The 23,549-nt window shown below is 41.2% G+C and overlaps 2 protein-coding genes across 4 annotated transcripts in view; one reads left to right on the top strand and one right to left on the bottom strand.

The window, feature by feature from the left end:
- The window catches only part of ighmbp2 (immunoglobulin mu DNA binding protein 2), a 38,088-nt gene extending 24,105 nt beyond the window's left edge, over window positions 1-13,983 (top strand). For both annotated transcript variants that reach the window (XM_060923900.1, XM_060923901.1), the window contains 8 exons: window positions 623-797; window positions 1,037-1,219; window positions 3,505-3,623; window positions 3,751-3,845; window positions 6,841-6,964; window positions 7,066-7,926; window positions 12,562-12,761; window positions 12,925-13,983. In XM_060923900.1, coding sequence (XP_060779883.1) covers window positions 623-797; window positions 1,037-1,219; window positions 3,505-3,623; window positions 3,751-3,845; window positions 6,841-6,964; window positions 7,066-7,926; window positions 12,562-12,761; window positions 12,925-13,122 — 1,955 coding nt within the window. In that variant the 3' untranslated portion in view covers window positions 13,123-13,983. The remainder of the gene's footprint in view (window positions 1-622; window positions 798-1,036; window positions 1,220-3,504; window positions 3,624-3,750; window positions 3,846-6,840; window positions 6,965-7,065; window positions 7,927-12,561; window positions 12,762-12,924) is intronic.
- Window positions 13,984-23,469: 9,486 nt separating this feature from the next.
- rapsn (receptor-associated protein of the synapse, 43kD) overlaps window positions 23,470-23,549 on the bottom strand; it is a 30,715-nt gene continuing 30,635 nt past the window's right edge. For both annotated transcript variants that reach the window (XM_060922965.1, XM_060922966.1), the window contains one exon: window positions 23,470-23,542. In XM_060922965.1, coding sequence (XP_060778948.1) covers window positions 23,470-23,542 — 73 coding nt within the window. The remainder of the gene's footprint in view (window positions 23,543-23,549) is intronic.

Raw genomic sequence — 23,549 nt, 5'->3', positions numbered from 1 at the left:
GAAGGTGGGTCATGCAGCAAGACAACGACCCTAAGCACACAAGTCATTCTACCAAAGAATGGTTAAAGAAGAATAAAGTTAATGTTTTGGAATGGCCAAGTCAAAGTCCTGACCTTAATCCAATCGAAATGTTGTGGAAAGACCTGAAGCGAGCAGTTCGTGTGAGGAAACCCACCAACATCCCAGAGTTGAAGCTGTTCTGTATGGAGGAACGGGCTAAAATTCCTCCAAGCCGGTGTGCAGGACTGATCAACAGTTACCGGAAACGTTTAGTTGCAGTTATTGCTGCACAAGGGGGTCACACCAGATACTGAAAGCAAAGGGTCACATACTTTTCCCACTCACAGATATGTAATATTGGATCATTTCCCTCGATAAATAAATGAGCAAGTATAATATTTTTGTCTCATTTGTTTAACTGGGTTCTCTTTATCTACTTTTAGGACTTGTGTGAAAATCTGATGATGTTTTAGGTCATATTTATGCAGAAATGTAGAAAATTCTAAAGGGTTCACAAACTTTCAAGCACCACTGTAAATCTCAAATCATTACACAGCCAATCATAGAGAGTATGGTCTGAGTTTTTCCTTTCAAGCTCTGAAGTAATATTTATCGCATCCAGGAGCTAGCAATGATGGTCCACTGAAGTATTTGCCAAGCGAGCATTTCGACCTGGTGGTGATAGATGAATGTGCTCAGGCTCTGGAGAGCAGCTGTTGGATTTCACTGCTCAAAGCACGCAAGTGCATCCTGGCTGGAGACTACAAGCAGCTGCCACCCACAATTAAATCTCAGAAGTATGCAGAGAAACTAACCCTATGTTTATATTTTGTTATGAAATTTTTAGTTTGCAAAACAGTGAAATATAAGGATCCTCTTTTTGGCACCTTATAGAACACTTAAATCTAGAAGCATATAAAGTCACTCTAAATCGAATAAAACTTGCATGATCATTCAAACGCACAGGCAAGCGAATCATGTCATAAGATAGCCGAGTCCAACAACTTTTGATTTTCTTCTCCTCACTGTTAAACAGTGCAGCTGCTAAAGGTCTGTCTGTGAGTTTAATGGAGCGGCTGATTCAGAAGTATGGAGACACAGTAGTTCGAATGCTGACCACTCAGTACCGTATGAACAGTGCCATCATGCAGTGGGCCTCAGAGCAGATGTACCAAGGGAAACTGACTGCACATCCTTCAGTGGAGAAACATTTATTGAGGTATGTAAATGAATACTAAGTCAGGCCCACTTTTCCAGTGTCTTGCAAAAGTCTTCAAACCCCCTTGGTGTTTGTCCTGTTTTGTCGCATTACAAGCTGGAATTAAAATGGATTTTTGGGGGGTTAGCACCATTTGATTTACACAACATGCCTACAGCTTTAAAGGTGCACATTGTTGTTTTATTGTGACACAAACAATAATTAAGATGAACAAACAGAAATCTGGAGTGTGCGTAGGTATTCACCCCCAAAGTCAATACTTTATAGAGCCACCTTTTTGCTATAATTACAACTGCAAGTCTCTTGGGGTATGCCTCTATTAGCTTAGCACATCTAGCCACTGGGATTTTTGCCCATTCCTCAAGGCAAAACTGCTCCAACTCCTTCAAGTTAGATGGGTTGCATTGGCGTACAGCAATCTTCAAGTTATGCCACAGATTCTCAATTGGCTTGAGGTCTGGGCTTTGACTAGGCCATTCCAAGACATTTAAATGTTTCCCTTTAAACCACTCCAGCGTAGCTTTAGCAGTATGTTGAGGGTCATTGCCCTGCTGGAACGTGAACCTTCATCCCAGTCTCAAACCTCTGGCCGACTCAAACAGGTTTTCCTCCAGAATTGTCCTGTATTTAGTGCCATCCATCTTTCCTTCGGTCCTGGCCAGTTTTGCTATCCCTGCAGATGAAAAACATCCCCACAGCATGATGCTGCCACCACCATGCTTCACTGTAGTAATGGTGTTCTCAGGGTGTTGGGTTTGCGCCACACATGGCATTTCCCATGATGGCCAGAAAGTTCAATTTTAGTTTCATCTGACCAGAGACTCTTCTTCCATATGTTTGGGGAGTCTGCCACATGCTGTTGGGCAAACTCCAAACGTGTTTTCCTATTTTTTTCTGGCCACTCTTCCATAAAGCCCCACTCTGTGGAGTGTACGGCATAAAGTGGTCCTATGGACAGATACTCCCATCTCCTCTGTGGATCTTTGCAGCTCCTTCAGTGTTATCTTTGGTGTCTTTGTTGCATCTCTGATTAATGCCCTCCTTGCCCGGTCTGTGAGTTTTGGTGGACGGCCTTCTCTTGTCAGGTTTGTAGTGGTGACGTATTCTTTCCATTTTGCTATAATGGGTTTAATGGTGCTCTGTGGGATATTCAAAGTTTGGGATGTTTTTTCTAACCCAACCCTGATCTATACTTCTCCACAACTTTGTCTCTGACCTGTTTGGAGGCTCCTTGGTTTTCATGTTGCTTGCTTAGTAGTGTTGCAGAGTCAGGGTCCTTCCAGAACAGGTGGATTTATACAAGTAAAGTCAAGTTTATTTGTATAGCGCTTTTAACAATAAACATTGTCGCAAAGCAGCTTTACAGAATTTGAACGACTTAAAACATGAGCTAATTTATCCCTAATCTATCCCCAATGAGCAAGCCTGTGGTGACGGTGGCAAGGAAAAACTCCCTCAGACGACATGAGGAAGAAACCTCGAGAGGAACCAGACTCAAAAGGGAACCCATCCTCATTTGGGCAACAACAGACAGCCTGACTATAATATTAACAGTTTTAACATGAGGACAGCTTCGTTGATGTTATAACTCTTCACTGATGGAAACTTGAGTGCAAAACTGTTCATGATAACTGCAGTCCTAAAGTTAGCAAGACAACTGTAGTCCTCAGCCATAAAAGCATTACTGTAAGAGTCCAGAGCGTCCTCCAGGTATAACCCTCAACTGTCCTCTTGGGGCCGTCCTTCACAGGAGCGATGCGATAAAACTCCGACCAGACACAGGGCACCAGGATGGACCAAGCTGGTCCGAGGGGCAGAAGAGGCCAGCATCTCAATCCCAGGACCAACATGCAGACATCATGTGACACTTTGATTGCATATAGGTGGATCTTAATCCACTAATTATGTGACTTATGAAGTGAATTGGTTGGACCAGCTCTTATTTAGGGGTTTCATACGAAAGGGGGTGAATACTTATGCACACTCCAGATTTTTTTTTTTTTTTTTTTCATCTTAATTATTGTTTGTGTCACAATAAAACAACAATGTGCACCTTTAAAGCTGTAGGCATGTTGTGTAAATCAAATGGTGCTCACCTTCCAAACATCCATTTTAATTCCAGCTTGTAATGTGACAAAACAGGACAAACACCAAGGGGGATGAAGACTTTTGCAAGACACTGTATATTGCGCTAATGGTGATGGAATTGTCCCATTGTTGTCTGTTTAGATTAGACATTGTCTCTTTGCAGTTGTTTATTGTAATATATATATTTGTTTAATCAGAGACCTGGCTGGTGTAGCCCATGTTGAGGAGACCAGCCTGCCTCTGCTCTTAGTTGACACTGCTGGCTGTGGTCTCAATGAACTGGAGGACACAGATGAGCAGTCAAAAGGCAATCAGGGTAACAGTCAGATTAAACCCTTGAATTATTTTCTACTCCAACCTCACTTCACATTGAAATCAGAAGTTTTACATTTGGCTTCAACATTTACCGTGTAACTTTTTTTTTTTTTTTTTCGAAAACCCAGGTGAAGCTGACATAGTGGCACTTCACGTAAGAACCTTGACTGAGGCTGGAGTGCAGGCCAAAGACATTGCCGTCATTGCACCTTATAACCTCCAGGTAGACGATGCCTTTCCAGACATTCCAATTAAAGGGCTGATGACACGTTTTTGACATCTTTGGCGATGTTTTATAACATAAAAAGTAATTCCCGATGATCCATATATTAATTCACGAAGGCGCCTATTTTACAAGTTATGATAAAAAACGCGGCTATTTGGGCAAATTTGACGGGGCTGCAGCACCCAGGAGACGAATGAGGAGGAGGAGCTATATGACGTCAGCGAAAGAACCTTCCTCCTAACTTACCAGTTTGTTGTTGATGCGACACGTGTTCAGTTTATCATTATTAGTATTATTATTATACATTATTATAAAAAAAGTGTGTATATATATATATTAGTGCTGTCAAAAATGTCGCGTTATTAACGCGTTAACTTGACTCAATTTTAACGGCGATAATTTTTTTTTATCGCGAGATTAACGCTCTGTGACATGATGTAGGTTTTTCATAAGCTTTTGAAACTGCCAGGAATTTGCAACAGAGACAAATGATAGCAGCTAGACTGTAATGCCACGCCCCGCACAGCCAGAGTCCTCTGTCCTCCTCCCAAAGAACCAGCGCGGGCAGGGCGCACTAGTAGAGATGGGATTTATGGCTCTTTGATGGGATCCGCATCTTTGTGATCCGTTCTTTGAAAAGAGCCGTTCAAAAGACTGGCTCATTTGGCTCTTTTTAAATATTTATTCAGTTTTAAGAAGACAGCGTCTAAAGAAGCCAGATCCCTCTGAACTGTAAACTCAATGCTATCCCAGAAATCCTTCCTGTAATATGCAAATTTGGCCGCCTCTGATTGGACAGCGCGACGCATCAACAGGCAGAAAGTGTAAAAGTACAAAATGTGTTAAGTGAGCTAAAACAGTAAAGATCAGATTCAATGCAATATTTATCAACGAACAACTTAAAGTTAATATAATAGTGTACTTTATATTATAATCAAGCATGTCAAGCCTACCGTCACTGTGTAAACTATCTCTCTGAGTTGTAGACTAACTCAAGCAGTAGATCACTTCACTCATGGTTCTTTTGCCAGCCCCGGTGTTCGGCTTAGGTTTCACTTTGCAGTGGCTGTGTCAAGACGTGTTATGCTTTGCAATACAAAGCAAGCCCATTCACGTTTTTATGCTGATAAGAGAATTACAATGGTTTTTCATGTGACAAAAATGTGCGATTAAATTGCGATTAATCGTGAGTTAACTATGACAGTCGCGACATTAATCGCGATTAAATATTTTAATCGCCTGACAGCACTAATATATATATATATATATATATATATATATATATATATATATATATATATATATATATATATATATAGTTATTATGCCTTCGCGTTGTGTTGCCGGCTTTTGCTCCAAAACCCACAAGGATGGGGTAAGTTTATTCAAGTTTCCCAGAGATCCCGAGCTGCATGCGAAGTGGGTGAAGCAAGTCAGGCGCACTCGTGACAAGTGGGAGCCCTCACCAACATCCGTCCTGTGCTCTGAACACTTCGATTTGGATTGTTTTGACACCCTTCCCAGCTTAAAGGAATCTCTTGGGTGTTCAGTTCAGCACAAACGTGTGTTACTACCATCAGCAGTGCCTACAGTATTCCGGAGGGGGTCTACTAGTAGCTATGCCGGATCCAGCAGTCGCCTGGGACAAGGCGACTCCTCCAAAGACAGTCCAACTGTCAGAACATGTGTTGAGAAACGACATAAGATAAAGGTACATAGAGCTATAGAGTGCTCCGACATGATGCTAAAAATAGTAACACTGCGGTCTGCGCGGCCATCTTGGAAGTGACTCGCTCCAGAGCGCTCATAGAGTACACATCATAGAGTACACATTCATGATAATCATAAATGTAATCATAAAGTCGGCGTGATATCAGTCATGTATTTGCTTGTGAAAGCTTGCACTGTCTTCGATGGTGTTGGATGGTTTGTTTACGTCTTCTTAGTACTAATACAAAAAAAACTGATCTATGGGCATCATGTCGCCTAGTCTTCCTCCTCACTTGCTGGTTTGTTGATGTGACAGATTTGTAGTAGCAGTTGTAGTATTTTGCCTTTGCATTGTGGTCTCTTATTGCCAAGTTGAAAGAATTTGTTTCTCAAAGCAAACACTGAGGGAAAGCTAACTTAGCCAGACAAGTAGGCTACAGATTGTCATTTGCTTACGCTGATGTAGGTTATCAAATATTTTGCTTCATTCAAGGATAAAACTAAGAAGCCATAAACTAGAAGACGTGCCTGCCAATATTATCCTAAATGTATCACGGATCAGGCATAGTCATAAGCTTATTATGTTAGCCGTTTGCATGCTCCATTAGGAACTATGTATTCAGTGTAGCATACGGCTTACATGATATAAGCAGTGTTTACACATGCAAGACAACAATACACAATATTAAAATATTGATTCCGTAACATTTTGAACAAATACGGGTTGACCTACCAATCCTTGTTATCCAACCTTGTGGTGTTCAATGCTGGGCTGTCTGCCTGTCCGCTGTCCGAGTCGGAGTCGCTCTCAGATTGCATAGTAACAGGTTCAAACGTGTACGGTTGGATGCACCCGTGTTTGTCATCACTTGATTCTTCCGATCTATCCCACTCACAACACAATTCTAGACTCCCAGAAGAGGAAGCGCTAGAGAGTTCACCGGCGTTTTCATGCGCCATTTCCATTGAGTAGACAGCCAGTGAACCGCAGCGTGTTCTTCCGCTGACGTCACAGCATGGCCGCGAGCCACGGACTCAGTTTTCTTGCGCTGTGCAATTAAAAGTTGGATATTCGTGTAACAACAGCTTCTTTTCACGTAATTATAACAGAAATCTAACATGTTTGCCATGTTGTATAGTTTATTTAAGAAATTGCATAGAGTCATGTTCATGTCATCAGCCCTTTAAAGGGGGAGTTTTTTGAAGGAAGTTGCAAATATGTTTCCGCAGTACATCATGCATTCCTCTTTTGTAAATATGAACTTCACTGGTTATGTTTCAGGTTGATCTGCTAAGACAGAAGCTCTCAAACGTGTATCCTGACCTGGAGATCAAATCTGTAGATGGCTTTCAAGGTAGAGAAAAGGAGGCAGTGCTGCTGTCCCTGGTTAGATCGAATAGAAAAGGTGAGGCAGTATACAGTATGTGCAACTAGTAAATAACAACAAGAGGAAGATCTAAACTACCAATAGCTCATTTGACTCTTGGTTTCACCCTGAGCCTGCAGGAGAAGTCGGGTTTCTTGCCGAGGATAGGAGAATCAACGTGGCAGTTACACGTGCCAGACGCCAGCTTGTAGTGGTATGCGATTCCCAGACTGTCCGAAACCATGACTTTCTCAGACGCTTGGTTGACTACATGTCTGAGCACGGGGAAGTTCGCACTGCCTTTGAGTACCTAGAGGACCTGGTGCCTGAAAACTACCACCGCGAATTTAAAGACGAAGAGAATAACATTAAAGCAGCTTCCACCAAAACAAACGCAAGAAACCAACAAGGCAAGAGAGATCAGACCAAGCACAATAACGTCTCCGAGAGCAGAAGCAAAGGAAACGGTCGATCAAAGGGTGATGCCCACTTCAGTAATAATCTAAAGTCTGGTCTTCCCAAACCAAAGGCAGGTGATCAAGTTGAGTCTGAAATTCAGAAAGAAAAGATAAGGAAGGAGTTGTTTATCTTTCTGGAGAACCAAAGTCAGACAGAGCTTCAGTTTCCTTCCTCTCTGAATTCACACGAACGCCTGCTAATCCACCAACTCTGTGAAGACCTGAAACTAAAGCACGTGAGCAAGGGAACAGGAAAACAGCGCTATGTCACAGTTTCCAAACCAGTGGCAGAACCAGAGGAGAAACTGGAAGAGGAATTGGGGTCTACAAAACCAGAAATCCAGATTCCAGAAGAACCAACAGCAAAAGAATCCAACAGGCAACCACAAAAGCCTGCTGTAGATCTGAAAAGCTTGCATTTCGAGCGGATGTGCCGGGAGCAAGAAAAACGGCAGGAGAAAATTCAGAGCAAAAGACTGGAGGCTGGAGAGTTTAAAGACAGCAAAGGCCCAGCTACAAAAAAGAACAAAAGTGGAACAAAAGGTACAGCGCCTTCCATAAGTCTTCACCCCCTTGAACTTTTTCTATATTTTGTAGTATAATGAAATGAACCTGATCTGTTTTTTTTTTTTTAAATGTTTGAGTTTAACATTTTGAAGTGGAATATTTTTTTAATGACAAAAGATAATTAAATCCTTAAAAACTTAAAATAATCTTTACTTTTAAGTTTTTATGTTGAATGTCTCACTGTTGGAGGGCCACTCGACAAGCCCTGATGGGTTTTATTGGTTCCTCCTGCACATTTCTTTGTTAGTTATTGTTTGTTTTCCGTTTTTCAATCTCAAAATAACAATTCTGCATGTACTACTTACAAGAAAGCCAAGAAGCCTTTATTTGTCACACATGCACTCAAGCACAGACAGTGAAATTTAACCCATGTGAAGCAGGGAACACACACATGCACACACAAGTGAGCAATGAGCGCGCACACACATACCCAGAGCAGTGGGCAGCTATGCTACAGTGTCCAGGGAGCAGTTGTGGGTTAGGTGCCCTTACTCAAGGGCACTTCAGCCCAACCTCAGGCCAAGGCTGCCCCATGTTAACCTAACTGGACTGTGGGGGGAAACCGGAGCACCCGGAGGAAACCCACACAGACACGGGGAGAACATGCAAACTCCACACAGAAAGGCCCCCATCGGCCGCTGGGCTCAAACCCAGGACCTTCTTGCTGTGAGGCGACAGTGCTAACCACTACACCACCGTGCCACCCAACTTATTTTCAATTATGAATTTTTTAAATAAATACATGAAATTAAATAAAAAAGCAGAAATTTGTTAGTTGCTTGGTGTAAGTTCACCCCCAGCTCTGAGCCTAACTTTACCCACTGCATAACTTTGAAAAAATACTAAAAAGTGGGCAAGGGGCTGAGGAGGAGGTGGGGCATGGTGAAGGGCATGGATGTGTAAAGCCTAGGTCACAACCGGACGTATGATTTTTTGGCCGTGCGATTTTTGGCGTTTCCCAAATCGCTGCATTTTTTTTTTTTTTTTTTGTTCATGGAGAAAGACGCAAGTTTGTCTTGCAACCTGAAAAAAACATAAGCGCCCGTAGAGTTTGTTTGACATGACAAAGAACCTCTGCGGCCAGTCTACGGCTTGAAAATCAGCACGTCACGCGCGCCCTCCTTGCGTTTTTTGCACGTAGACCGGCCATAGGAGCACGTACGGCCGGTTGTGACCGAGGCATAAGGAAGGAGTTGCTCAATGAGGCTCAATCAGCATACTAGTGCATCTCCAAAAATTAGAATACCATGAAAAAGTTCATTTTTTTCATAATTTAATTCAAAAAGGTAAACTTTCATATATTCTATATTCATTACATGTAAAGTGAAATATTTAAAGCCTTTTTTTGTTTTAATTTTGATGATTATGGCTTATAGCTCATGAAAATCAGAAATCCAGTATCTCAAATTATTAGAATATTCCCTAAGATCAATCAAAAAAAGGATTTACAATACAGAAATGTCCAACTTCTGAAAAGTATATTCATTTGTACACTCAATACTTGGTTGGGGCTCCTTTACCATGAATTACTGTATCAATGCGGTGTGGCATGGAGGTGATCAGTCTGTGGCACTGCTGAGGTGTTATTGAAGCCCAGGTTGCTTTGATAGTGGCCTTCAGCGTATCTGTATTTTTGGGTCGGGTATTTCTCATCTTCCTCTTGACAATACCCCATAGATTCTCTATGGGGTTCAGGCCAGGCAAGTGGGCTGGCCAATCAAACACAGTAATATCATGGTCAGCAAACCACTTGGTAGTAGTTTTGGCACTGTGGGTAGGTGCTAAGTCCTGCTGGAAAAGGAAATCAGCATCTCCAAAAAGCTCGTCAGCAGATGGAAGCATGAAGTGCTCTAAAATCTCCTCGTAGATGGCTGTGTTGACTTTGGACTTGATATAATACAGTGGACCAACACCAGCAGATGACATGGCACCCCAAATCATCACAGACTGTGGAAACTTCACACTGGGCTTCAAACACCTTGGATTCTGTGCCTCTCCACTCTTCCTCCAGACTCTAGAACCGTGATTTCCAAATTAAATGCAAAATGTAATTTCATCTGAAAAGAGGACTTTGGACCACTGAGCAACAGTCCATTTCTTTCTCTCCTTAGCCCAGATAAGACACTTCTGACATTGTCTCTGGCTCAGGAGTAGCTTGATATTAGGAATGCGAAAGTTGTATCCCCTTTCTTGAAGATGTCTGTTCGTGATAGGTCTTGATACACTGACACCAGCCTCAGTCCACTCCTTGTGAAGCTCTCCCAAGTTCTTGAATCAACTTTTCTTGACAATCCTCTCAAGACTGCGGCCATCCCTGTTGCTTGTGCACCTTTTCCAGCCACCCTTTTCAGCAATGACCTTTTGTGGCTTACCCTCCTTGTGGAGGGCATCAGTGATCGTCTTCTGGACAACAGTCAAGTCAGCAGTCTTCCCCATGATTGTGGTTGTGTGTACTGAACTAGACCGAGAGATACACTGTGTTCATACTCTTTTACTCAAACTCGAAATGAAATATTCTAATATTTTGAGATGGGTTTTTATGTTTTTGTACTGTATGCCATACTGATTAAAATAGAAAAATGCTTGAAACATTTTAGTTTATGTGTAATGAGTCTATAATATATATAACATTTTCAGTTTCTTAAATAACTGATGGAAAATATTGAACTTTTTCATAATATTCTAATTTTCTGAGATGCACTAGTATATTTGAAAATGAGTGAGGTTTCACAGACTCCCACTCAAGGGCGGGGGCTTGGGGAGGTTGGCCACCCACCTCTGATCAGAGGTCAGTAACGTGTTTTTGTTTGTTTGTTTGGAGTTTTTTTTTTTAATTCAAATTTAATGATGTAGAGAAGTACCAAACAGTTGACTCAGTCAGCATCGTCCTGCAAGGTTCAATATGACTTAAACCAGTAGATGGCGTTTGAGCCATTTTCAACCTATAAAATGCAGATTTTTCTACAAATGTTTCTTTTCTCAATATTAGCATCAGCATTGATGTGTTTCGTTACGGTCCAGTCATATCATTTATTCTCCAGCTCATAAAACGCATTTAAGTATGAGCTAAAACCAGCTTTGACTGCAGTTATAACTTTCCATCAGCTTTGCACATCTGGCTCCTAATGTTTTGGCGAATTCATCTTGGCAAGTTTTCATAAGTTCTTTCAAATCAGATGGTGAAAGGATGGTGCAGTTTTTAGGTCTTGCCACAGATTCTCAATCAGACTGCGGTCTGGGCTTTGACTGGCCATTCTTACACATTCAGGTTTTTGCTTTGGCAGTGTGCTTAGGGTCGCTGTCCTGTCGAAAGGTGAACCTCCACGTCAGTTCAAGTCTCCTTGCAGACTGAAGGTTTTCTTCTGGGATTAATCTATGTTTGGCTTCATCCATTCTGCCTCCAACCCTGACCAATTTCCTAGTCTCTGCTGATGGTAAAGCATGCCGATAATATGATACTATCACCATGCTTCACTGTGAGAACGGTCTTCTCAGGATGATCTGCAGTGCTGGGTTTACACCAAACAAAGTGCTTTCTGCCAAGGCCAAAAACTTCAGTTTTGGTCTCAACATTACAAGAAAACCTTTTCCACATGTTTACTTGGTCTCAGACATGTCTTTTGGCAACTCATGTCTTTACTTGTTCTTGGCTTGCCACTCTTCCATAAAACTGAGCTTTGTGGAGTGTTTGTCCTGTGAAGAGCTTCTTCCATCAGAGCTGTGGATTTCTCCAAGTCCTTCAGAGTTCCCCTTGGTCTCTTGGTTGCTTCTTTGTGTAATGCTCCGAGGACTATCTCGACTAGAAAGTCACAGCTCTTTTGCTTTTTTTTTTTTTTTAAGTAATGAATTTAATGGTGCTTTGCAGGATGTTCAAAGTTTGGTAAAACCAAATCCAGATTGATACTTTTCAACTTTTTCCAGGGAGCGGCACGGTGGTGTAGTGGTTAGCGCTGTCGCCTCACAGCAAGAAGGTCCGGGTTCGAGCCCCGTGGCCAGCGAGGGCCTTTCTGTGCGGAGTTTGCATGTTCTCCCTGTGTCCGCGTGGGTTTCCTCTGGGTGCTCCGGTTTCCCCCACAGTCCAAAGACATGCAGGTTAGGTTAACTGGTGACTCTAAATTGACCGTAGGTGTGAATGCGAGTATGACTGATGATCTGGCGACTTGTCCAGGGTGTACCCCGCCTTTCGCCCGTAGTCAGCTGGGATAGGCTCCAGCTTGCCTGCGACCCTGTAGAACAGGATAAAGCGGCTACAGATAATGAGATATGAGAACTTTTTCCAGCCTGGACTTGTGTTGGGAGTTCCTTGCTCTTTTATTATGCTGTTTGTTTAGTTATGTTCCTTACAAAATCTAGGGCCTTTCAGGAACGTTTTTATATTGAGATCATGTGACACTTGCTAAACAATGGTAGATTAATTTTGTGTAGATTAATGACCTCTACTCTCAGTTAAGGCCATTTCAGTTTCAGGTTGTAACACTACACAGTGGAAAAGTTCAAGGGGGGGGGACTTATGCAAGGCATTGTGTTAAGTATTATATCTCTGTGCTGGGTTAAGTCTGTCCAGCTGTATATTGAGCAATACTGTCGTGTCCTTGTGCCTTTCTGTCTTAGGAAAGGGGAAAATGAAAGCCGGGGCTATGGACATTGCTGCAGCTGCTACAGCTGATGATGATTTTGATGCACTCATTGATGCTGTGGTGAAAGCAGAAAGCGTGTGTGCCTTCATGAAGTGTAAAGCCAGTGTTCTCACACTGGGTCAGCTGTGTGCCTACTGTAATAGACAGTACTGCCTGAGTCACCACATACCTGAGGTACCCCATGCTTTTATGACAGCCTTCACAGTAATAGTATACTGCAGCCAAAACGATATAATATTTGCTCATAATAAATAACTATTGACGGACAGATCACTGAGATCCTGAGAACTAGTTTTTATTCATTATTCTCAGTGTTGGCATACTAATTGTTTTGTAGGTCCATGGATGTGGAGACAAGGCAAAGGCACATGCTCGCATGAGAATAAGCAGAGAGGGAGTGCTGTATGCTGGAAGCGGGCAGAAGGACAAGTCCATGGATCCAAACAAAAAAGCATACCTGCAACGCAAACTAGAGTCTAAACTCAACGACATGGCATCCCAAAGAAAAACCAAGTCAAAGGATAAAGGACATTGAATGCTTTACAACCCCAATTCCAAAAAAGTTGGAACGCTGTGTAAACTGTAAATAAAAAACAGAACGTGAAGATTTGAAAATAGTACAAAGGCAACATATCAAATGTTGAAACTTTTTTTTTTTTAATATATGCTCATTTTGAATTTGATGTCAGCAATAAGTTTCAAAAAAAGTTGGGACAGGGGCGTGTTTACCACGGTGTCGCATCACCTCTACTTTTAACACCACTCTCCGGGATGCTCTTTTGAAACCCAGTCGTGTTACTGACCTGTTGCCTTCCATCCATCCATTACTGTAACTGCTTATCCTGTGCAGGGTCGCAAGCAAGGTGGAGCCAATCCCAGCTGACTATGGGCGAGATCATCACAGGGCCGACACAGAGACAAACCACCATTCGTACGCTCACCTACGGTCAATTTAGAGCCACCAGTTAACCTAACCTGCATGTCTTTGGACTGTGGGGGAAACCGGAGCACCCGGAGGAAACCCACGCGGTCACGGCGAGAACATGCAAACTCCGCACAGAAAGGCCCTCGCCGGCCACAGGGCTCGAACCCGGACCTTCTTGCTGTGAGGCGACAGCGCTAACCACTACACCACCATGAGCATATAGTTTTCAAGAAAACAATAAAATTTATCAGTTTCAACATTTATGTTGTCTTTGTACTATTTTCAGTGAAATACAGGGTTTCGATGATTTACAAATCACTACACATCAATTTTTTTTGGAATTGGGGTTGTAGTTCTGTTCAAAAACAAAAAAGTATTTATTCTAATTAAATGAATAAAGTGGTGGTTTGATGCATGTATTGCATGAGTAGGATATCTATGTGAGCATTTGAAATACACTCAATATTCAAACATAGGCTTTTCTTATTGATCGCTAATGTCTTAGAATTTTTTAATCATGCAAATAAAGTACAAGTTAAATTATGAAAATATTTGAGAAAAGACACATTAGTGGTGACTAAAAGAATAAGGTGAGGAGTACAGGTGGTGGAAACATTTCCAGCAGTTACTGGATTTAATCTCCGTGAGAGTTGAGGCGCTTTTGGATCCCTATAAGGATGCCCTTCTGGAAGAATTGTATTAGACATGTCATTCAGGTCGGCGGCGCGGTGGTGTAGTGGTCAGCGCTGTCGCCTCACAGCAAGAAGGTCTGGGTTCGGGCCCCGTGGCCGGCGAGGGCCTTTCTGTGTGGAGTTTGCATGTTCTCCCCGTGTCCGCGTGGGTTTCCTCCGGGTGCTCCGGTTTCCCCCACAGTCCAAAGACATGCAGGTTAGGTTAACTGGTGACTCTAAATTGACCGTAGGTGTGAATGTGAGTGTGAATGGTTGTCTGTGTCTATGTGTCAGCCCTGTGATGACCTGGCGACTTGTCCAGGGTGTACCCTGCCTTTCGCCCGTAGTCAGCTGGGATAGGCTCCAGCTTGCCTGCGACCCTGTAGAACAGGATAAAGCGGCTAGAGGTAATGAGATGAGATGTCATTCTGGCCAGTGACCCTGGGGTAGACCCAGGACTCGGTGGAAAGACAATATCTCACAGTTGGGCTTGGGATGTCTGGGAGTTCCCCCAGTAGCCCAAGAGCATTAGCTCAAAATTGAGTCCAACCCGGAACAAATTAGTAACAAGCTGAATTTTTCAGAATATGTTCAGAATACCCTTAGGAATAACATACTAAAAGTCCCCGGGAATCCACCTTGTGCTGTCTGAGAAATTCAAGATGGCATCCAAAATGGCCGCCGATTGAAGATTTTTCAATATCTCAGAGATAAAACAATATAAATGCAATTAAAATGTTAAATTATATGTTCTCTCATACAAGCAATGGAAATTCACCATTGTCACACTGTTAAAATTAACCAAGATTACAAGGTCATTAAGATGGAAATTACATGGAATTTGATGGTTGACATGATTGACAGATTAGCTTAGTAGGCTACCTACATACATGAACATAATGTAAGACAACAATTAGACATCAATTTCCTTAATATTTAGTGCATCTTTAAGCTTTAATAAAATATTAAAGGGAAATTAAATTTGAGAACTCTATCTTCTAAAACTACAATGGCAAGCTGTTTCAGTACACTTCTTCAACATTCCGGCGACTTTCATGACAAAAAGGTCTGCCTCAATAAAAGCTCTTGCTTATAAACAATGAGTAGACTTAAACACTTCTCAGTGCCTCAGTTGTAATGCTTGGACCTTTGTTGTACCATCAATGAAGTAGGAAATTTATTCAAGCTTGTTTAAGGGTGGAAAAAAAATTAATCTTTGAGTTTCTAGCGCCAGTCTTTACTACTAACAATGCCACTGTGTTCGGACAAAAAATGACTAAACTCAGCATGACCTTTTAAAAATGACTGAACTCAGCATGACCTTTTAACATACCATTTTTCATTTTACACCACCAATTTACTTTAATATTAATGAAAATAAGTGCTCCAACCCCTAGTAATTGTTTGTGTTGTTTTGTGAACAGAATAGGATGATACGGAGTGAACGAGTAACCAATGGATCCACACCATACACAAATATACTGTTATAATAATGTGTACATTGTTATTATATAATGTTAATACACAATGTAATTAATACATACATGTTGGAATTTACTCTCATACCCTACAAAACATATATTCTGACCTTTTAATTGCATTAATATTTTGTTTTGGGCCTGAGATATGGGCGGATCGCCATTTGGCGGCCATTTTGAATTTCTCAGAGCGCACAAGGGGGATTTCCGGAGACTTTTAGTATGTTATTCCTAAAGGTATTCTGAACATATTCTGAAATTTTCAGCTTGTTCCTAATTTGTTCCGGGTATAACCCTATTACTCCTGGGCTACAGGAGGAGCTAGACTTTGTGGCTAGGGATCGAGAACAGACAATTTCACCCTGTTCCTACCAAGAAAAATGGAGGGAAAAGGAATGGTGGGGTGCAACTAAGAAGCTAATAAGAGTACTGAATGATGATTTATTAAACTTCCCACCATGAGAAAACGCCATATGGTTCGAGCATCACCAGTTATCGGGAAGTAACAGGACTTGTAAGAGTTTTACAAAGAAAAGGACACAAATGCACAATATGTATAGCTATGCCATCATGGAAAAGGAGGAGTCTGTTATGAATTGTAGCAAAAAAGGTTTATTGCAATTTCACTATAAAAAAAAAATCCATTGGATATGTCTGTAGGATCATCATCAAACATTCAACATATATATTCTGTTCTATTTGGAGCTTAAATCTGATCCGAAAGCAAAAGCATGCCTGTGTTGAATAGAAAGAGGTAGTTTTGTTCTGGGAGTTGACAGAACGTGAAATTGCTACATGTGATTTGTTTGTAAAACTGGACAGTTATCTTAAATTTTGCAAACACAAGATAGAACTAATAATCATAATTCAAGAAGTAAGAAAATGAACGCAAACAGAAGAGTAGCAGCAGCAGCATCTCACATTGCTCCCATGTAGTTATAAGAATTCACTCCTTAAGAATTGACATTCGACACTAATCTTTAATTGATCAAATGTTCTCATTATGGTAGATATAGAGCCACTATACAATCTGTGGAACTGCTGTGTAATACACATCCAATAAGCTACTGATATTTTATAAACCATACAGTACATGCATGCATACATTTGCTAAAAAAAATTGTTCATATCTATGAAAGCGCTATTGTGAGCAGGGAGACAAGCAGACATGCAGTAGACAAATAAGTCTAAGGCTCGTCCATAATGATCCCATGCTTTGGATTTGGACTGATTTTTGAATGGCTCAAAAATCGAAGCACTTTTATTAACATGTGCTGTGTTAACTGTGTAAGAAATAAAATACGCAGTGCTTTGGGATCCTCAGGACTGTGCTTAAGAACCACTGCAGCATAAATTCAATTCAGTTAATATTAACAAATAATACAGATGTAGATACAAAATGGTATTTTAGTTTTTCAAGAGGTTCTGTTATGAGCATAGCGGTAGAACCACGGCTGGCTGCGTTTGGTTTTACCGTCATATAATCACCGAACCTCCCTGAACAACAAACTATTTTTGTCGTACAAAGTATATACAGTGCATGATCTACAGTAGTGTGCAAAAGTCTTAGGCACATATAAAGAAACGCTGTAGACCATTTTTAATGGCTTAAAAATAATGAAATGAAATATGTTTCAACATTAAAAAATAATATAAACAGCAGTAAGCCATAATAAATGAAATAAAGTCAATATTTGGTGTGAGACGACCCTTTGTTTAAAATAAAAAAAATAGTCTCTGGTACAATCAGTGCAGTTTGATAAGGAAATGAGCTGTAGGTTTTACTGAGCATCTTACAGAACCAGCCACAGTTCTTCTGGACACTTTGTCACATTTGCTTCTTAAAGGAGATACGCAGAACCATGGCCTCACTTTCGTTTATAAATGCCTTGAGACCTCCAGAATGGCACAGGAATAGTTTTAAGCGTTAACAATAAATCTAATATAGTAATTTTTACGATTAAAGTGATTCATAGAGGTAGCGGTCTGAGTGAATGACCTTGACGTCCGTAACGTCACAGCAGGAAGTCTATCGGTCTCATCGCCATTTCCGCTATACTAAAACACAGAGCTGACTGCAACTCCGATCCTCCATTTTGAGCTAATTTATCGCCATGCCACGTAGATGTGTTGCTGGCCGGTACAGCAACACGACAGAAGGTGGATTTACATTGCATTCATGGCCCAAGAATGTTCAAACTGCAAAGATTTGGATGCATTTTACAAGAAGTTCACGGGCACATTGGGCGGCTATGAAGTGGTCTCTCCTCTGCTCTGCACATTTTACTGAAGACTCGTACGAGACCTCTGATCTGTTGAGGAGCGTTGGCTATAAGCAGGGGTGATAGCGTTCCGGCGCCGCACCGGATTTCCGGCGTACCGTGGCTGGGGAAAAAAAAAAAAAAATCTAGTTCGCCCATTGTCCTGTGTCATTCTGAGATGCGCAGATAGACAGTAAAGGGAATTCGGAATTCCCTTTACTGTCTATCTGCGCATCTCAGAATGACACAGGACAATGGGCGAACTAGATTTTTTTTTTTCCCCCAGCCACGGTACGCCGGAAATCCGGCGCGGCGCCGGAACGCTATCACCCCTGCTATAAGCCCGTATTGAAAGAGGGTGCAGTACCAACAATTAAAGGAAAAGAAAACAAGAAAAGGAAAGTATTTATTTTATTACTTTTTTTTTTTTAAGGAAAGTTCAGTTGCACCAGTTCTCCCGGAGTGAGCCAAAGGTTGTTGGTAAAACCTGGGACGGAACGGGACATATCGCTCGGGCAGTGACCTCCCTGCGGTTGTTGCTAAAACCGGTGACGTCCTGTTCTGTCCCGGGTTTTAGTAATTGCCTGAGCTGAGCAGTAATGGTGAAGTACTCCATACGGACAAAATAGAGAATGAGTGTAGCAGCCGTCTTATTTCTAAACTGGATGTTGCTGCCATCTCTCCCTTACGTGGAAGAAGCGAATGAACAGAGAACTGAACGAACAACTGAAAGTCAGATTGTTTCAAAACAATTGGCCACAAGATCGGCCTTCAAGAAGCGAGAACACAGACGGGTAAGCGCCGACTCTCATTTGGATAAAAAACCCACAACACTCGTTGTTTACCTGCATTTAGATTAATCCATGTAACTTGTATTGTGTGTTTAAGTTACCGGTATGAGATTATTTAATTTGCTTCAGAATGTGATTGTCTCAGTTCATCTGATTATTTAATTAGCCTTTTACGTTTTATCAGTGAAAATGCATGCATGTACATGTATGTTGCATAAGTTATAACACCCATCCTGTTTTAATGAGAGTCAACCCACAATCAGTGAAGTCAAATCAGTCTTAGTTGAGCAAGTCAGTAACGGGATTTCTTACTTTCACCATAAATTTTTATTTATATGACTTTGGTCTATAGCTGTAAAAGGCCTCGGCCTTAAAACCGGTTACCGCTGTGACGTCACGCACTCAGGGCTGGCTGGCTCAGCGGGGCAGCTCCAATGCCAACTTTGCGGTCGATTTTAACTCTCAAAAATATATATATTTTTATTCCCATTTATGCAGCGTACAAGAGTCAAGGATGGAGATACTATACACTCAGAAATGTATTTAAAAATAAAGGCTCTGCGTATCTCCTTTAAAGCTAAACTGCATTCAGATTTTTCAACTGTAGGTCATAAAAAGAATTTTCCCCAACACCCAGTTATTTTTGTTTAGTGGACCGAAAGCTAAATTCAATCACAGACTTCTAGTTTTATTCGTCTTTTTTTTTTAATAGAACAATTAATGAATTTAGGGCCATGTGGTACTAAATTCTCCACCATTTTTTCCTGCTTCACCATGACCCAGTTCAAGATACTATGTCATGCATCACGTGGTGGGCTTTCCCCGTTCGCACAAGGGATTGTGGGATACAAATTTGAAACAGGAGAGAAAAATAGAGGACGTGAGTGTGCGAAGGAAACGTGAAAGACCGACTACAGTAACGGAAAGTGAGAAGAAAAGACGCCGTATTGCGAAGGAAAGGAAACGCAGGACCAAATTAATAAATATCGGCGGTCAGCGGAGACAGTGGGATGATCAAAGGTAAAATTACGCATGCAATATTACATGCACTTCCTCTGTTTGCTTGACTGCACGAACCGGGCGATTTCACGCAGATTATTTGCTATGGAATCCCCTAAAATTAGATATGCTCCCAGTCTAAGACTTGCCTGATATTTTGTGAGATATTCGAGAAATAAACATACATCATTCTGACCAAGTTCCAGAGAGAACTAAATTTTATCGATTTTATTCAATTGACAGCCAATGTTTCTTTAAAGGGATAGTTCGGGATTTTTGACATGAATCTGTATGGCATCCCCATCAATAGTGTCGTACAAACACACTGACTTACCCCCGACAGCATCCTGTGAGTCCAGTTCTTGTCCAGTTTTGGTCCAGACGAAAGTAGTCCGGCAAGTTTGTTGGGGTCACGAAAGTAAAACGTTTTTCGTCTCAAAACAGTATGTGTTCAAAAGAGTGATATATTTGCATCACAAAACCGTTGCCAAATAAAAAGTCAGACCTCGAAATCGCTTGGCACTATTTTCTCTCCCTTCTCATCACTGCGCGCTGCCGCCAGGTGACAGCCACGGCTGGTTCATTCATTGTTTACTAGTGATGGGAATTTCGGCTCTTTCGGCTCTTCTTACTATAAGGAGCCGGCTCTTTCGGAAGACTGTTTATAATTATTTCTCATGACTTGTACATTCACATCGAGTACACATATCAATGCAAATTAACACGAAGGGATTTACTAGACCAATTTATATCTGGAACTATTTTCAGCCACAGCACAGGCAAAGCACCGCTGCAGGCGCAAAGACACCGCGCAGCGCCTGAAAACGGGTTTTCAGGCGCTGCGCACCTGTTTTCAGGCGCTGCGCGATGCTTTGCCTGTGCTGTGGCTGAAAATAGTTCCAGATATAAATTGGTCTAGTAAATCCCTTCGTGTTAATTTGCATTGATATGTGTACTCGATGTGAATGTACAAGTCATGAGAAATAATTATAAACAGTCTTCCGAAAGAGCCGGCTCCTTATAGTAAGAAGAGCCGAAAGAGCCGAAATTCCCATCACTAGTAAACAATGAATGAACCAGCCGTGGCTGTCACCTGGCGGCAGCGCGCAGTGATAAGAAGGGAGAGAAAATAGTGCCAAGCGATTTCGAGGTCTGACTTTTTATTTGGCAACGGTTTTGTGATGCAAATATATCACTCTTTTGAACACATACTGTTTTGAGACGAAAAACGTTTTACTTTCGTGACCCCAACAAACTTGCCGGACTACTTTCGTCTGGACCAAAACTGGACAAGAACTGGACTCACAGGATGCTGTCGGGGGTAAGTCAGTGTGTTTGCACGACACTATTGATGGGGATGCCATACAGATTCATGTCAAAAAATCCCGAAATATCCCTTTAATATTGCACCAAAACCCAGTTGCCTTCATTACGTTTTCTTTTTTAATCTGAAAAGTAGTCTCTTGTGTAATATGCTGCTCAGATACAAACTTATTTCTGTAACATTGAAAGGGGAACTGAAGGCAAATTTTTTATCATCAAAATTCTATTTATCATTTTATTAAATATCGGAATGCATTTTTGATCGCTATTTTGTCGCTGCTATAGCAAGTTATGAGTGTTTGAAATGTGCTATGTAATATATCAGTCCGTATGTCAAAACGATGGCCGTAAACGAGATTCGTCGAGACCTGTGCGAGACATCGTAGGACGGAAGTAAAACGTACAGCGGAAATCAAAGTGACCGACATCCAGTGTTGGGCACGTTACTTTCAAAAAGTAATTAGTTGTAGTTACTAGTTACTTTTCCCAAAAAGTAACTGAGTTAGTAACGGAGTTACTTTGTCATAAAAGTAACTAATTACCAGGGAAAGTAATTATTCCGTTACATTTTGTTCCCCCCAAAAAAAAAATCAAATTCAATTAGTGTAATCATAATAAAAGTGAATGTTAAATGTGTTTAATGACTGAAATGGACACTTAACAGAACCAGATAGTAATGTTATCTACAGTATCTTAATATTTTTGTGGGACAATGTGAGATAAGATATCTATCAAATGTAATATATTTTTGTAGTTATTAAAATTGTTACTAACTACTGGCCACTGACGAGGACAAACGCTTTGTTCCTCGACATAATGTGCATTGCACGTACACATTTTTGCCTTTTATTTCAAGTAATGAAAAGTCATGGCTGTATTTCCAGTGTGAAAGCGCAGTGCTGGGCTGACCGCTCGCCATCGCTGGGTCTTCCGATTGAAAGTGTGCGCAGTAGTGCAGTAGGCGGAGCCTACCTATGTATGTTGTCCAAATCTACTCTGATTGGCTTGCTGTGCCGTTGTCTCGTGTCTCCCCGCCCCACAGTAAAGCAGAGTAAAGAAAGGCTGAACGAGCAGCGTGCCAGATGAGAACAGCTTTAATAAAGTAACGCATAGCATTTTATTGTAAGTAACGGGAACGGCGTTATAACGATGTAAAAAGTAATTAGTTAGATTACTCGTTACTAACAAAAGTAACGCCGTTTATTTCTAACGCCGTTATTCCCATCGCTGCGACATCTGCCAATGTTGTCAAAAGACGCGCGCAGCCTCTTTCGAATGCTGACGTAATCAAGCCAGAAGTTTTGTTTGTTTTGATAGCAATCAGGAAAGTTTGAAAAAAGTAGGCAGTAATCATCGTTTAAACTCGTTTTTGTGCAATATTTCGTTTGGAAAACAGTTTTCAAAATGGCGGCACTGACGCCTGGCTGATGCTTCACGTTTCAAAGTCTCGCACAAGTCTCGTGAAGATCGCGCGGATAAGCGACGCCTGCTGTGGATCAAACGAACTAAATTCAACACGGCTAAAAACCGAACAGGCCGATAAGTATAATATTTAATTGCAATTAGTTGCCAATACGAGTCACGATATACGGTTACTAAAACCGAAAACGTAATTGAATAACACGTTAATTAAGAAATAAAGCAAGGTTAAAAATAACTTCAGTTCCCCTTTAATTTTGTGCTGGAAAATGAATAAAATATTTTTGTACTGACTTGATAATGTAGAAGTCATAAGATAGAAATTTATAAAGTTTGTATGAAGAAAAAAACAACAGAGTGCCTAAGGCTTTTGCACAGTGCTGTATATCCCCAAGTTAGACAGTTTAAATGTATATGGTTTGTTAGTGCTATATACAGTAGCTCAGTGATAATCATATAATATTACTATAGTATGAAAATGTAATACATTTTAACAATCAGCACAATTTCTACATTTTATTCGATTTACAGATGCCAAACATGGCATGTCCTAAAGATTACAATCCTACCTGAATTCATGAAAACATGATCCATGCCACAAAGCCAGTGTACACTGACGTAGCAAGATGATATGTATAATGACCTAGTCTCGTCACCTTTTTTCTTTCTTTCTTCCTCTCTTTTTTTTTTTTACATCTAGTGCTTTAAGAATTTTGTATCTGAGTCGCTGCCTCTGGTTAGCCCACTACGGCATATACACAGATTTTGGGTCAGCGCTCTTCAAAGTCTCATAGCACAAAGTGTTCACTTTATGCAGATCGTTGGAGCTCTTCTTTACGGCTCTTTCCATTTGTGTTCAGTCTCGATATTAATTCCAGGTGAGCTGAATAGGATGGAATTGAACACGCTCCCTTCGTGTTTTTCTGTATCTCCTGGTAGAGAACATTGCAGTCTATTTCTCAAGTGGAGCCACACTGATGTATCGCTTAGTCCAAAGTAGAACTTCACAACCACATCATACAAAACCTGGCTTCATGGATGCACGGTGACATTTTGGGCATCCCTGCGTCCCGTTCGTTTGCAGGCACCTGTTTA

Source organism: Neoarius graeffei, chromosome 6 (genome assembly GCF_027579695.1).
Source record: "Neoarius graeffei isolate fNeoGra1 chromosome 6, fNeoGra1.pri, whole genome shotgun sequence".
Classification (NCBI taxonomy): Eukaryota; Metazoa; Chordata; class Actinopteri; order Siluriformes; family Ariidae; genus Neoarius; species Neoarius graeffei.
This window is presented reverse-complemented; position numbering and strand designations above follow the sequence as displayed.